Source organism: Anser brachyrhynchus (assembly GCF_964034855.1).
Source record: "Anser brachyrhynchus genome assembly, chromosome: 6".
NCBI classification, from domain to species: domain Eukaryota; kingdom Metazoa; phylum Chordata; class Aves; order Anseriformes; family Anatidae; genus Anser; species Anser brachyrhynchus.
In genome coordinates, this window is record NC_137700.1 from 12,379,093 (window position 1) to 12,395,242 (window position 16,150).

Here is a 16,150-nt window from a genome sequence, read left to right on the forward strand (position 1 = left end):
ACCCAGCACAAAATTAAACACTGAATTCACCTGTTTGGACATCAGTCAAGGGTCTAATTTCCTTGATGTGCTTCCATAAATACTCGGTCACATAAGCCTCTAAGCAAGTGTCAGCTTGAGGCATGTTTATGCTTGCTTTACAAATATTTAGCAACAAGGGTTTTACTCTGTAAAAGGAGCACTGAGTAGCTCACCAGTCGGGAATTTCTGTTGTTGCAAGCACAGAGGTTCCCCCCTGCCTGAGGTTATTTACCTCCAGCAATCATACAAGAGTCACAGGATTTACAGAGAACTGGTTCTTTCTAAAACCCTGTAAATATGTGCTTAAACCTGAAATACTGTGTTAGGGAAGATGAGAAACTGCAGCTTTTCTGTTAGAATTCAAGATGAGGGAAGGCAAACAGCCTTTGTCCACATTCTTCTTCAACTCCAGCTGTCTTTTACTCAGATGCTTTTTGGTTGACACTGAAAGCTGTAGTTACTGAAGAGAATAGCCTGATAGAAACAAGAGAATATAACTCAATTTGATGATACAAAACAGGCCCTGTAGGCTTTGATCCATTCTGCCTTTTGGTGGCTGCACTTACAGCTTTACAAGGCTCCCAAAGAGTTTAAAACTTGCTTTCTCTGTACGTAGATGTTGGTCAGCAGTACTAGATTTGTGACCCTTCCAAGTAGAGAGAAAAAATATTACAAGATAGTCAAGTATTCTGAAGTTTGGAGGAGGATGAGTTATATAAATAGATATTTCTGATGCCAATTCACATACCAGATCATCTTTCCACCCCATGCAAAGCATCTTCAGAGGACCCACAACTGAGAGCAAGTAACAGACTGGGAGGCCACCACCTCCCACAAGCATCTCGCTCGGGGACATTCTCATGTTACAGTGATCCCATGAGCTTATGAAGGCTATGTGAAAGCTTTAACACTAGTTCTGTAGTTAGTAAATCAGCCTTTTTTGTATAACTGTGTTGAAATCTTCACCATTTGGCCTCATCGCACTGAGGAAGAGTAACTCCCCACACCACCCCAGTTGTGATAGGCAGATAAGTACATTTGGATTTTCATCAGGTTTTTCATTTTTTTTGAGAACTAAGCCTAGGAAAGATATTCATGAATAACTTGGAGAAAATGCAAGATCAGCAGAGGAAAAATAGCTGTTTTTAAACACAGGTTCATTGCAGCTGAAATCAAAGATAACACTCATTACAGCAATGCCTGCAGCAGGCAGGACAAGCACTCTTGAATAGTTTCAGCTGGTGGGGAAAGACTGCAGATTAGTTGCAGGGCAGAAGCCACCAGACAGCTGTCTCAGCAGACCCTGCCCATCCACCTCACTGGAAGAGAGCAGCCTTTGTCAAAGAATAGATTACATGGATTCCCCCCCCCAAGAATCATAAGTAAAAGCTTCAAATCAAGCAGACAAAATAGTTTCTGGCTTTTGTGTTGTAGCAGGCTGTAGGCTGGCAGACAAGTGCATCACCTAAATGTACCATAATGCAAGTCTTTGTTTCCTGCTCCTGTAGTCCTCTGCAAGAGGAGTGCGCCATCATCTTAAAGACATTACCATTCATAAACAGATCTGTGTTAAGATAAGGGCAGCAGCAAAGCAATCCGCTATTTAAGATGCGTTTTACAAGACCTACTTTAGATTGCATTAAACAATTAATGAAGCATACCAGCTTCATTTCCAGACTTGTCACAAGGTTATAATTCTGTTTTGGGTGTAAGGGTGTGAGAATAGAATTATGATTTTTCTAAGAAAGAAGTCTGTCAACTGTACTCAGAAAACCCCTTCTTTAGTGTCCAGAGAGGTCTTCCATCATTTGTAGCTCAGAAGAAAATCTTTAGTACGTAGCTTCAGACAAATCTTAAGTGAAATGCTGGCAATGGAGGGTGCAACCAGAAACCCCCCACTTTTTATTAATATTAATTATTAATTTATTATTTTTCCTTCTCAAATGTCCTCGTCATTGTATGCTTCTCCAAAGAAGTCATTTATTACATTCCATTTATTGCATTTATCTCCAGCCATCACAGAGGCCTTTGCTCTTCTGGAGAGCTGTTAAATTTGGGGGATAATCTAGAGCATCCTTCACTGCAAAATAATTTGTGGTTTAGACACCAGATTTGATATGTTTACTGATGAGGATTTTAGTTGATAAAGAGCTTGCAGAGCTCCAGTGGCTGTGTATTTATTCTGAAAGAAACTCAGCAGTGCTTACATATTTCTAGAGCAACATCTTGGTTGACCATTATTTTGATTTTTCTTCATTCATACCCTCCTATAATCAAACCTGAGAGGTTTAGAAAGTTAGTAGGGTTACTGGCTGTTTGGGAAGATTTAACCACACAGCTTGTGTGCATCAAGTACTGACAATGTGACAAACACCTCATTATCTCAGCAGCAGCTCCAGATCTTATGCAGCTGCACTGAATGAAACAGGCCAGCTGACACTGATAGGCAACATTTAGGAAGGTCATGGCCTCCAGCTTCAGTGCCTGCTAATTGCTCAGCAATGCAGACTAACAGACTTATTTTTCAGACTATTTGCATTTGGGACATGTTCCAGTCATAAAATTAACTTATTTATAAGGCATCTTACTGAAAGGTATGTCAAAGAGTAATACTGATGTATGGCATGTCCCACTCATCATATAGTGAGGGTCAGGAACAGTTCCTGACCTATTCAGTCCCCAAAAGACCAAAGGGGTGCATGTGCAGTTGCCTCTGCTATATCATCCTCACCACTGTTTTCTGCCTGCAGAGCATTTCCATTCCTCAGAAGGGCCAACTAAAGCTGACTCCTCCCAGTGAGTGTTTTTTCTCCCACAGACTTGCATAGGGTTTTTTCTGACCTTTGCATTACTGCCAGGGGCACTACTGCAACACAGCAACCATATCCAAGCAACTTATCCAAGCATAACAAGGTCATCTTCAGCAAGGGACTAAGCAGAGGGTGCCTTCCTCTGGTGCTTCTACTGCCCATGTGCTGAAGTACACCCCATCTTATTTTCTCAGTAGAGGAAGAGAGCAGAGCCTACCTTCACTCCCATCATCCAGGATGCCATCTCTTTCCCACACAATGTGATATAATCCAACTGAAGATTACTGAAAGTTGTTTTTTTGCCAGTTTAACTGGTGTGACCTCCTCAAACAGCCAGCATTTACAGAAAGGGGTGGTCTCTCCACCCTCATCACCTCAAGCCTGCTGTGTGAGGCCCACTGAGCACTCTAAGTGGATGTTCTCCCTTCACCATCTGCTGATGAGGGAGCAGCATCACAGAAAGTGAGGACAGGGGGTTTCCCATGCAGACAACAACTGAATAATAGCCTGTCTAAACAGAAGAACTGAAAGAGGGGAATGAGGAAAAGAGTGAAATAAACAGCAGGAATCAAAACGAAACCTAGAGACAGAAACAGAAGCAGCAAGACATTGACAGAAAATGCCTGAGGGAGAAAAAGAGAGACCACAAGGTCAGAAATTAAGGTATTTAAAGAATTCATCAATGGACAAGGACAACTGGACAGAGGACAGAAGGCCCACCTCTGATACTACCCATGCAGCTGTGTCAGCAACAAAGCAGTACAGGGCAGCTCCCTGAGCAGCCCTTCTCCCACAGCTGCCTCCCCTGGAGTAAGTGGTCTCACACACACTTACCTTCACACACCCACAGAGGGAAGAAGAAAAATCTCATGCCATAAGAAAGGTGAGAGTGTCACGGGGAACAGGCCTGGTGAGTGGCATTCCAGAGCCATCCTGCCACGGGTATGTGCTTGGCTGGTGGGGAGGCCTCACACATGCCTCAGGCACTGAGCTAGGGGAGCTTCACCCATACCCTCCATCGCATTCTCCAGTTTGTAGGAGTGGGCATTAATCTGAAGCGTAAAACCTAACATGAGCTTTCAAGCGTTCAAGTTTCTGGAAAGGTCTCGGCACTGCTGCAGGGCAGGCACAGACACAGCTGAGTCTGGAAGGAGAACAGGTTTTCTGCTAAGCCTCTCTCTTTCCCTCAAAAAAAGATTGAGCTGGTACCTCAAATGGAGAGAGCATAGGTACAAAAACATTGACACCAGAGAGCAAAAGCTTGACTCAAAGTAACAGAGTCCTGCATGTTTAGCAGCCCAGCAAAGCTCCAGCTAGAGTCTGCCTAACAGGCTGCTAGCCTTTGTTAAGGAACATCATCACGCAAACAAACCCTCCAGGGTTTGGTATTAGATATCTGATGCTTCTCCTTACAGACCTCAGTACAATGCTCCTAACTGTGCGTGATTTTAACACTTTTAAGCCAGGTACAAAATTGTTGGCAGCTCGTTAATTTCCAAATACACGTTTTTTTCTAATTCTTCCAAATAAATATATTTCTTCAGTCCTGCTTACGTCTTATTCTTCTTGTAAGGATCAGGATTCAATGACTGAACCCCCCCCCCCCCCCCCATATCCCCACTTTGAATAGCCAAAGACAAACCTTGGACGTCCTCCAGAGAAGCCCAGGCTGCACCACTATCCCTCAGGAAACCTCCTCCCAGGCAATACTGGCAAGGGGCTCTGGGAAAGCCCTGCTGCCCCCAGCCGCCCCTTTTATATGCATCATGGCGTTCAGGTGTGTGGCGTTCAGCCTGTGCTGAGGCGCTGCAGCCAGCCCTTGATGAACTAGGGCACACCTGTAAACGGTCCTTTCTCCTTGCCTCAAAACAAATGTGATCTAACCCCTTCCTAACTGCTCTGCTTTTACTTCTACTTTATGGTACTAAAGTCGTGAGACATTAGCTCTGCTTCTGCTCTGCAAGTACATGCCACGGCCTGACTGCTAAGCCTCTTCACGTGTGTTCAATAAAAAGTATTTCAAACAGAAATTAATTTTATACAGACTTAACGGTTTCATTAAAATATATCTGCAGTCATTCATAAAACACATAATTCTTTACTGAGCATCCACTGCAGTTCTCTGACAAACACAGTTTCTAAAGCCTACGTTGTAGGAAAAGAAAAAAAAATAAAGTAAAAAAATAAAAATAAAAAATATATAAAATTATATAAAATAAAATAAATAAAATAAAATACCTGATGGCAAATGACTCACAGAGTACCCTTCCTTCCATCATCATATCCTCTTATCCTCAGCTTTAGCTTTGGTAGATGTCAGCATAACTTTGTGTGGTGGTGCTCCAGGTTGGGGGGGGGGGGGGGGGGGGGGGGGGGGGCTGTTCTTACCAACACCATTTGAACAGGCTGTTGGCAAAGGCTTGCACTAGGGTCAGGCACGGCCTTGTGGGGCATGTGCCGGTATGGTGTCTTACACCAAAGTCAGCCACTGCCACTGAGACACAAGGGAAGGGCAGGCTGCTCCTCCACAGCAGCTCTTGAGGGAACAAAGGGTGACAAGAAAAAGAGAGAGCGAGCACTCTTCTGGGGCCTGCAGCCAAGGAAAGTGGGCTTATTCCTCACGACAAGGCTTAACAAGTGACAGAGGTGAACGTCTCTGTGAGGTGAAACTCCCCAACTCTCCAAGACCAAGAGGGCGTCCATTTTGTTTAGCAGGTCAATTGTGCTGACTCACATATTACTCTACTTGATGTGCAAAAAAGCGTGGTCCAGCTAGTCAGTTGGGTTTTATCTAAAGTTGGACTAAACTAAACCAGGAAAACAAAAGCTTAAAATGCTGGAAAGCCATTTGAAATTCCTTCCCCAGAGAACACTCTGCTGGACAGCTGGCAAAAGACAGGTCCTGAGAAAAGGTTTCTAGAAAAGTACTCCCTGGTGGTGTGTCATCTTGATGCCAGTTGGAACCAGTCCTCGTGTGAGCCAGTCTTTAACACAGAGAAACACAATTTGTCTCCCACCTCCTCTCCCTCTCCTTCTCCTCAGACACTTTATCAGCTCTACTCACTAACATCAGGTTGATTTGCCTACTTGGTGGGCAATGTATTTGTTAGATAAATATCAAAAAGTGACTACCAATATTCATTTCTAAAGCAGTAACGTCTTTAATCTGCTAACTGTGGTCCGTATGTGGAAGATGACCCCCCCCCCCAGTGACACACTTTAACTTTCCCCATCACATGCTGATGGGAAAACACACAAGAACAAAACCAGTGCTCCACTCTGAGAAATGAAATTAAGAACTAGATTGAAAAGTGCTAGAGCTGCCATTTCTATAATGCCATCCAGCACAGGCATTGTTTGACCGCCTGACACATCATGAATCTGACTTCACACCTCTGTTTCCTATCCCTTTGCTAGGTAAAACAAACACATCTATACAGTCATATTTGCAAGAAAGTAATGTGGTGTGCTTTTTGCTTTACAGCTTCCAACTCTTGACATGGAGGAAAAGGTGGTGGAAACAATCCTGGCACCATGGGAAATACTGCTGGTCATTTTTGCTACAGTACTGATCATGAGCTTCCTTATGGTCCTGCCCCCCGCAGCAGTGGTGATCTGGAGAATGAAGCGTGTGCCTCAGATCTCGCTGCAAGGCTCTGTGTGAGCCAGCCAGGCATCCCTTTATAGGACGCTTCAAAACTATGAGATTTCACAGGACCAGTTACTACCTAGGATCTATCCCAAAGTGATGCTTTTCCCACTCCGTTGCTGCTAAGTTCCTGTAAAAAGAGGATGTGTAGAAATTTGTCTTCCTTTACTACAGTTCTCAGCACTTTGCCTTCCATTTTCTGGTCTACATTGTAATCACTATTGGTCACTTGGTTCCTAGATTAACTTCTTCTCTTGCATTATAATGGACCGAAAACAGGACTGAAAGAGAAGAAAGCACAGTTCAGAATTGTATTCCCTTAACTAATACCAGTAAAGCCTGCCTCTCTATAGTTACATGGTAAATATTGCCAAAGCCTTTGACTGAGATGACTGACAAGTTGTGGACATATCAAGAGCAAGCAGTGTAGTCTGGGGAGCAGGTTTTGTAGTTTGTACTGTGAAACCTAAAAAACAGACAATGGTGCAATAAATAAGTATCTTGTGCTTCTTTTGTCTGATCTGAAAACTTACTTCTTTTTTTTTTCTTTTTTTCTTTTTTTTTTTTTTTTTTTGGCTTGTTTCTTTTCTTCTATATGAATTTTCTTCTCTTTGCTAAATCCTGTGTCAGAACACAAAGCCCTCCCCATCCAGGGGCTGGGGCAGGAGCAGGAGGCATAGCCCAATGCTCAGACATGCCTGGCCAGACGGCAACTTGAAGTTAATGCAAACAAAGAGCAACTATTTGCCTGAATTACATTATGCAAATTTACTCTGGGAAATAATGTGATTAAATTTACTTTAGTTTTTAACTGTGTCATATAGGCTTATTGGTTCAACTGCCCTTTCTCATATATAAATAATAACTTGGATGGTGGGAATAGAACAAAACAGCTTCTCTGCAAGTTTATAACAAAAATAATTTTCAGCTTAATATCCAATTCATGCAATATCAAATTAAAGCCTTCCAGCCTATTTCTTCCACATTATGTGAAGCCCATTAGTAGGATTTCTGATGCACAGATTTAACAGTTTCTGTTACTTTACAAGAGCAATGGGCTTGATTTCCTCATAAAATCCGATGTTGTGTTTCTTTTCTTTTGTTAGATGGTTTGGAAAGTCACTAGAATAGCTCAATATAACTCACAGAAAAATATTTTCAGTACCAATAGAAAAACGATAATGGAAAGCACTCAGTGCTTCAGATAGATATTGCATTTGAGTATCAGCTGATAATGAATTGGCTGGAAATGAAAGACTCAAGGACATTATAACTTCATTTTTGTTCATGATTTCTTTGCCAAAAATAAACAAACTCACCCATGATTGAAAAACATTTGCTTTTCTTTAAGACTACAGCATTTTTCTCACCAACACAGTGACTACTTAAGTTACTGCCTTATAGTTCATATGCAGGCAAAGCAGCCAAGTCATCCCTTCATTGGTGTAATTGCTGCGTTAACAAATAGTCATATGACTGGCTGGTTCTGGGCCCAAAGGCAACTGATTTTTTTTCTTTGCTTGTAATGACTGGATTCTAAACCTGAAAGGTAGTGTGTAATTTTTCTTAAATAATGTTATATATCTGAATCATTTAACTGATTAATGAGGTAAAGGTCAATTACACATCATGTACAGTGTAACCACTGTATCTGAGAGATTCACAAGAATAGGGAAAAGGTAAAGAAGAGAAAGAAAACACAAACAGATGAGCTGGCTGTCTTCAGATCCATGGCTTCAGTGTTTGCTCAACAGAAGAAAATTAAAACAAAACCCCAAGCTTGGATTCCACTGCAGACCGAGCAAGCAATAACTAAGCTTTCTGTTTAGATTTCATCATAATTCACATACACGTCTGTTCTGTAGCAACAGCTCCACAAATAAACTGGATTGCCAGTGCTGTGTTGTCTTGGCCTTCACTCACAGTACATGCCAGGCAGCCAACAACCAGAGTTTGCTGCTCTTTATGCTTCTTACTCTCTGGCTTTGGGTTTCCAGTGTACACACAAGCACGGGGGTATACGAGGTGGTGTAAAAGAGGGAGCGCTCATAGAAGGATATGGATAGGAGAAAGAACAAGAGGCTTTATATTTCTTGGAAAGAATCAATGACAAAAAAATATCACTTGGATTTTTGTTCATCAAGAGGGGGGATACTGGAGAGGGTGACTAGTCAGAAGTTCTGGAAATCTTGGGCTAGGGCCAGGAGCTGCCCCAGCACTACTATGCTGACACCAGAGCATCTTAGCCAGTCAGCCCTGCACTCAGTCCAAAGCCCTAGAGCTCTACCCTATATACAGCCTGTCCCAACCATATTATCAGCCAGACGTCATCTGCTTTTGTATTCCTCCTCTGAAGTTAAGCCACAGCTTGCAGAAACCACAACCTCTGCCTAAGAAGATATGATGAAAATATCAGATAGTTTATGGCAATCAATGCTCATCAGTTTAGGGCAATCCCATTTCTCGCATTTTGTGCTGGCCTGAAATGCTATGACTTTTTTGCTGTATTATCTAGTTACAGCAACCACACAGGGCACTTTTGGAGTGCTAGATGTGCACTGAACTCTACCTAAGGGTATGTACTTCTGTGGGACATCCATAAGCTCATAACTACGAAGTGAGAGACATTTGAACTGTCTCCCAACAAACTACAGAGCTTTGGGTTTGTAGCTCATGTGAACCACAGCACCCTGAGTACCTGTATGCAAGGTCTGATTTCACCCCCAAGTACACAGGTGTGTGAATAAAGAGTTACCCTGCAGGCACAGCTGTTGTGACTTGCATTGCTTTAATGGTCACCAGAGAAACAACAGTGATTGATTGGCAATGGTGAAAGTAAGTCACTGTATGGCCCTTTCATCATAAAGACGGACCTTGACAGAAAGTGATTTCTGAAAACAATTACTGTGTTTAACTAATGACCACATCCATTAAGCAACTGTAATTCTTTTATAATTCCGCTTAGACAAATTTAAGGCTTAAAAAAGTGATCTTCTTTCTTTGAAATGCCCCCACTGTGAGCTATGTGATTAGTTTTAGCCTATGTAGCCTCTACCCAAGAGCTGAGGTCAAATGGTGACTATGATTGCTAACCTTCTAATGAAATACAAGCTGTATGTTTGCAGGCCTTAGCAGGGATTTCACTGCTCTGCTTCTGTCATCAAAATACCCATGTCCGACCGTAGACAGCCACTTGGTTGGTGGCACAAGCGTTTTGGGTCTGCCATCCTCGGTGCTAGTAACCACACATAAGACAGTCCGCCTGCTTGTCATGGTTGGAGATGTCTACGCCTTGCTCAGCAAGTTCTTTGAGGAAAATGTTCAGCTGCTCGGGCTCAGAGAAGGCTAATGTGTGCAGGCAGCTGCTGTTGGCAGGGAAATAGGCAGAATCAGCTCCACTCACGGCCGTCTCCGAGGCTGGAAAGATCAAAGCCAACAACAAAAGAAGCAGCTGAGTTACATAGCTAAACCCAGGCATATTTGTCCCAATCTTTAAACAAGCTCCAGCGTTCCCATTTTCCAGACTGAAGTCTTCAACCTGGCATAAAGTGACTGTATGATTGTTTTGTTAAGCCTTGGGAAACACAACTGCTCTAGCTACAAGACACAGTCAACAGTCAAGTATTTTTCATTAACCATAGGGGAGAGAGAGGTTCATATTTTTGAGTATGTGCATGCATGTTTATTTTTAAATTAAGGAAATAATGACGGATTCAGATGGTCCCAGACTGCTTGCTGGAAGCAATGGGAGCATTCTTAAACCCTTGGGCTGCCACATGAAATGGTGGTGTTGCTGGCTGAGGGACAGCAGCTGGGTTTTATTGTGTGCACATACAGTGAATACTGCAGGTGCTGGCCAGTTTTACTGAAGCTCTTCGAGTACACTTGCAAGATAAACTGCAGCTGTGTGCTGCCACTGCCAATCCAGCTGGTCACACAGCCACTGGGCAGTGTAGGTTTTGTAGCAAGACGATAAATGCTTTCAGTTAAAAAAAGTGCACCATCCCACATCCTAAGCCATGCAAGCCCTATTTGCTAAGCCAACCTGAAATAGCAGTGCTCATCAGCACAGGCCTTTGTGGTAGTTTTAAAACTAACTTGCTTTCTGGTGCAGCAGTTTGCTGGCCCAGCATCAGCCCTCACAGCCTCATACGTGCCAAGGCTGTATTTCTTGCCGCCCTTTTTAAAACAAAACAGGCTGATCCTCCATCCCTCTGCCCAGATGTTTGAGAACTACTCACGCTCGCAAACAGCCAGTGTTTGCCCCCCAACCATCTGAGTCGTCCAGGAAAACCCAGTGATGTTGCCACAGGTTTCATACAGCCTGCTTCTTCTGAGGAACTGGAAGTCATAACCCTTGGGAAACAAGGATGGGAAAAACAGGTGTGTCTTAGGATACATCACAGTAACCGTAAACGAAGAAACATTCAGCCAGTGAAGATCAATACAAACACTACACCCTCTCCCTGTCCAAGGGCAGAAAAAGTGTACCAAGAAAAATGATGCATTACACAATAAGCACTTGTAAATTAATGAATAAAGCCAGCAACCTAGTAGCAGTGAACCGTGACTATTACCTTGTTGCACATGGGTTTGCAGTACTCAACACTGTCGATGGTGACACACACCAGCCCACCGTTCTTAGGGGCCAGAGGCTGTGGGCATTGGGGTGAATGCTTGCAAACTTTCAGATGGAGTAAGAAAATAGAAAGAAGAAAAACACATTCAAGTGAAAATGAGTATAACAGTCTCTTCCCAAGCAAACTATATGCATGATCATTGACCTTTGCTGGGTAGCAAATTCCCCTCTACCTGACTTCGGCAAAGTAAGCATTTTTGTTTGCTTAAAGCCCTATTTTTTTTCTTTTTGCAACACCCAATTTTTCCATCACTTGTCACTGTGACATCAAAGTCCCCGCCAGCCCCAGTTATGCCTTAAAAGTGAATCAAAGTGGCATTCATCACAGCACCGACATTCAGTACTGTTGTGGGTAAAACTATCCAAGTATTTCTTGGGAAAATATGACTGAAAAGCCCACCCCAAGGCCCCACCACCTCTGCGAGGCAGCTCAGCAGCTCAGCTGGGCTGTGCACAGACACTGCCGTGCCTCCCAGCTGTCTGCCAGAGCAGTGGCTGAGCAACCTTACTTGCTGGCTTCTTGTTGAGATTTTTTTTTTTTTTTAATTTTTTTTTTTTGGTCCCTCAGGAAGTGCGGGCACTTAGCTCATTCTGATTGCAGGTTAAAAAAAATAATCTTGTGGCTTCTCTACTGCTGCTTTTTTCAACACCCAACAAAGAGGAACATGTCTACTGTAGGGGTCTCACATTTGTCTTGACTAGGTCGCAGAATATCAAGACTTTCTTGCAGCATCCAGATGAGGCGATTGAGGGAATCGTGTCCACCTTTTTTGACCATTTCAGGGAAGCATTCTGAATATTTCTATGGAGATAGAGAGGAAAAAAGGATAAGCTGAGAAGGAAAAGCCTGGGAATTGATTTAGGAAAAGAGCGAGAGGGTTTTTCCATTTTACTGGGCTTGAGAGAGAGGACTGGTATGGATGGTTTTTCTTCTGTGTGTGAAAATATATAATTGTAAACAGCTGTGTGTGTCTTCTTTCTGTATAAAACATTGGTTTGCCATTCTTGTCTGTGAATGCTGGCATCTCACAGGCTTTCTGTGTGTGCATGTGTGTAAATGTAGATATTTGTGAATGTGTGTAAACAAATAAGTTTCTGTATTTTTATCTAGCAGTTGCTCTACATGGATATGAATATATATATTCCTCTCCATATGTATATGCCTACGCACATATGTGGATAGTTAAAAACTGTGGTAAACTCCACAACCAAAACACAAGTGTCTGCCATCACTATGACAGATACCAATTACTTTGAACTCAGACACAGGAAAAAGGGACAGTGCAATTCTCACTACCAGATGCTGAAGCACTCATCAGCAATAGGTAACTCTGGTTCTTAGTCTTGAAGCTTTAAGAGACATTGGTGAAAGCGATGGACATCAATCACACATATGTGGCAAAGAAATACCATTTCTACCATTTTCTAGGGTTGCTGCCTGGTCACTCCCTTATGGTATACCTAGTCCATAGAAGGTAGGGGCAAAAAGTCATAAAGCAGAGGCTTTCAGTTAACTAGCTTTACTTATATTTAAAATATTTAATGCTATATTTGAAGGTGGAGTTGAAAACTTTATACATGTGAGGTAAAAGAGATGGCTGTTTGTGTGCGAGCACCTTTGTATATGTGGAGCAAAGCAAAACTGCAAAATACATCTATAAGGCTTTTGACTAGCAGTAACAGGGTCAAAGACACAGCAGGTCAAATGCCTGTATTCTCCCTCCCCTCCCACCAAGTGGGACAGGAGTGCCAAAGCAAGCATGCTCGTGTCCCACTGTGCGTGCATTCCCGGCAGGGCCCTGCTGTTCCCACTACCAGCAAAAGGTGTGTGCTACCTCTCCAGGTTTGGACAGTACAGCCAGCCTCTTACCTCAAGACACTTATTCACGTCATCTATGGTTGCACTTTTGCAGTCACTTGGACTGGCAAAAACTCCAATTCCAGAAAAATCTAAAAGACAAACAGAGAAGCATGTACATAGTTGGTTAATGATCCCCTCCGGCACACACACACACAAACCCCAAAGCTCAAAAACCAGTACTTGTCTATGGGAATTGTGCCACTGTGCTGCAGTGCTAGTGCTACCTTGTATATCTGTAGCAATCAGGGCTCAAATGTGAATAAACCCTGCAAGTATCGATTTACCCTAAATAGTTTACAATTTGATTGCCTATGTGTGGCTACCCAGGCCTGGGTTCCCAAGTGGGATGCCTCATTTCATTAAGATAGTCATTTTTTAGGTAATTGCAATTCATATTTAAGAACAGCATTATCTTACCTGTAAGAAACTCTGTTAAACTTACAAAAAGCAGTGTTCCCCAGAGCAGGCAGGAGCCGAACCGCATTTTTGCTGTGGTAGATCAGGGCCTGGCTACCCGTTGCTTGTGGAGCCTAGAAGCTGAAGTGCTGGTGCCAGGCACGGGGCTGCGTTTGGCTGGGCAGCCGGTTTGCACCACGCCGGGCACCAGGCAGTGGTGTGATAGGACACTATGATGGGATGGGGGACGCAGGCATTGCCTAACTTGCTGGGAAGCCGCTGGACAGTCTGCCAGAGGAGGCTGGGGAGGGCAAGGGGAGGTGCTCCTTACTGCTGGGGTGGGCTGGCTTCCCTGTGGCTGCTGCCAGCCCCATTGGGAAATGTTCAGATTAATTAATGTTGTATTGTAAACAGATTCACTCTATGCACTCTCCTGAATGCTCTTGCTCTCGCTCTCCTTCTCTCTCACTCTATCCATCTGTGTTTGTCTGTCACACACACGTGCACATTCATATAGACAACGTTGGTAGGCTGAAAGGGCCCGAACCTGTATCTCAGTCTACAAGAGAAAGCTCAGAACAACAGATAACGGCTACATGTATTTGGATCAAGGGGATGCACGCTGTTATCCTGTAACATCCAGAGTTCAGCTACTTAGTAAAGAGGGCAAGTTATGTTTTCCAGTTTCTAGGTTATTAAATACAAATTAAACAAAGCAGCAACTCTAGCAGAAAAAAAAAAAAAAAAAGGAAGAAGAAAAAAAGTCCTGAGAACACGAACCTACTCCCTGTGTATATCCTATCATCAGTAGCATGGCATATCCATTTGTAGTTTGTACTTTTCAAGGGGCCCAGGAACTTCACACACATATCTAGTCATAGGACAAGCTGAATAGCTAGCAAAATTGCCACACAAGTTAGATCATTTCTATCCTTTACTAGTGGGTTAACTCAGTATCTGGGCACTGCTCACATGCTGGAGATGTGACTGACCCCGTTTGTAAAAGGCAGGTTCTGGTGTCACGCCTGAAAGGCCGCCTGTCACATGCACCATCACCCCACTGCCTGGCCTTGCGGGGCCACCAGGCCAGCCCGCCCACACATCCCAGCCCCCAGACAAGGAGTCTGTTCTTGGGACTCCTATAGCATATATAGAACCTATGGTTCATATGTTTTATGCTTTACATCACCTATCCTAGGAATGCATGCACATTTAAGAAACGCACCAAATTTATTAATGGTTGTTCTTGTTACCGTCAGAGTAGAACTGTTCGTTTTGTCTGCAGGTGTTTGTTTTTGTTGAGACGGGGATGTTCTGCTTTCATGTCATGTTACGCAACACATTTATTTTTACAGCACTCTTTCAGGTGTCTTTTTGTGTTTGTTTGCTTGCTTCTGCTAGTTGCAGTATAACCTGTTATGACCAGGAGATCCTGGCCCAGCGAAGCCAACAGCAGGGCCTCCATTGCCCTGACAAAGATAGGTTTTCCTTTCATCTCAGGGAAGTCTTGATAAAGGGTTGTAAGTTGAACCATAACACGCTTCCACAAAATAGTTCTGTAGCAGCATGAATAGGGACATCCTCATTAATTAGTAAAAAGTCCCTGTATACATTACTGATAGGTAAAAGTTCATTAGCAAAACAGCTTTTTAATACTGAAGGCCAAAGTTTATGTTTCTAGGCAGACCGATCGGACCTGGACCCAAACAATTTATATTTTTGAGGCTGACACACACAACAATCTTTTTCCTTGCATGATGAACAATATGCAGCTGGGAAATAGTCCCTGGGAAATTTTTGACAATTATTTAAGGTGCAGCTGTACATTAACATATTTTTCTGCCAAAATGTGTCCACAGGTCTGATTAATGTTCTAAGTCCCAAGGAGATCAGATGCTACACCTAAACCTATTACTTGTTCTGCTCAACTCACAGTTCATATAGCACATTAGTATAATTAATAAAGTGGAAAAGCTTCTGGCTTGATCAGACAAAGTTATGTTTGTGACGGACTGAAAGGAGAAAATGGCAGCTTTTCTTTAATGATCATCAGTCAGGCACTCTCCACCTCAACATCTGTTTTGGTGACACTATACAAAGACAGTGAATTTGGAGAGAAACGTGGGGTGGCAGGACTTCAGTGTAGAAGAGCTAACAGGCTTCTGCTTAAACCAAACCATAAAGCTAAGGTTAAGTGACCTAACTAACTCACCATATACACTGGTTATCTAAAGCTGGTAAGAGGCGAGGCATCACCATCTCCAGCAGGAGTAAGTGTACTGGTACCAGGACCGAGCAGCCGAGCACGGGCACAAATGGGGACATACCTTCTGCAGACTTGCTCCCTCAGCTGCAGAGGGACACACAGCCATCTAGCGGCTAGTTCTTCGGTGAGAGACTGCTGGACAGGGCAGTGGTCCAAATTTTAACCTCACAATATACTTTTTTTTAATGCTTTTGCAATTATTTCTATTCACTTTATTTTATTTCAAAATCACATAAAACCTAGTAAGCAATACAATAAACGTAACCTAATATTTGGGAGTAAAAAGTAAGGGAGAGAATACTGTCAAGTGCAAACATACGAGTTAAAAATCTAATACATTTTCACCAAGTTTCTATTAATCAGAAAGACTAACCAATTATCACATATAGTGAAAAATAACTTTATATCACAATTCCAAAATATACTAAAATTCAATTTTGTTAATAAACTACAATCCTACAAGAGTAAAAGAGGCTAAGTGGAGCCAACCATTATACTGTAACATTAA

The 16,150-nt window shown here is 42.9% G+C and overlaps 1 protein-coding gene and 1 long non-coding RNA gene across 2 annotated transcripts; both read right to left on the reverse strand.

The window, feature by feature from the left end:
- Positions 1-20: 20 nt before the first annotated feature.
- LOC308196823 lies at positions 21-6,309 on the reverse strand. The gene is made up of 3 exons (XR_013952417.1): positions 4,474-6,309; positions 588-667; positions 21-495 (listed from the first exon to the last, which is right to left on the reverse strand). It is a non-coding gene; the product is annotated as an uncharacterized lncRNA (long non-coding RNA).
- A 2,939-nt stretch (positions 6,310-9,248) lies between these two features.
- Positions 9,249-13,862, reverse strand: LOC308196818 (uncharacterized protein). Its single transcript, XM_080596443.1, has 6 exons — positions 13,398-13,862; positions 12,990-13,069; positions 11,807-11,921; positions 11,058-11,164; positions 10,722-10,836; positions 9,249-9,897 (listed from the first exon to the last, which is right to left on the reverse strand). Exons 1-6 carry the CDS (start codon positions 13,462-13,464, stop codon positions 9,716-9,718), a joined length of 666 nt encoding a protein of 221 aa, XP_080452569.1. The 5' UTR covers positions 13,465-13,862; the 3' UTR covers positions 9,249-9,715.
- Between the last annotated feature and the right edge of the window lie 2,288 nt (positions 13,863-16,150).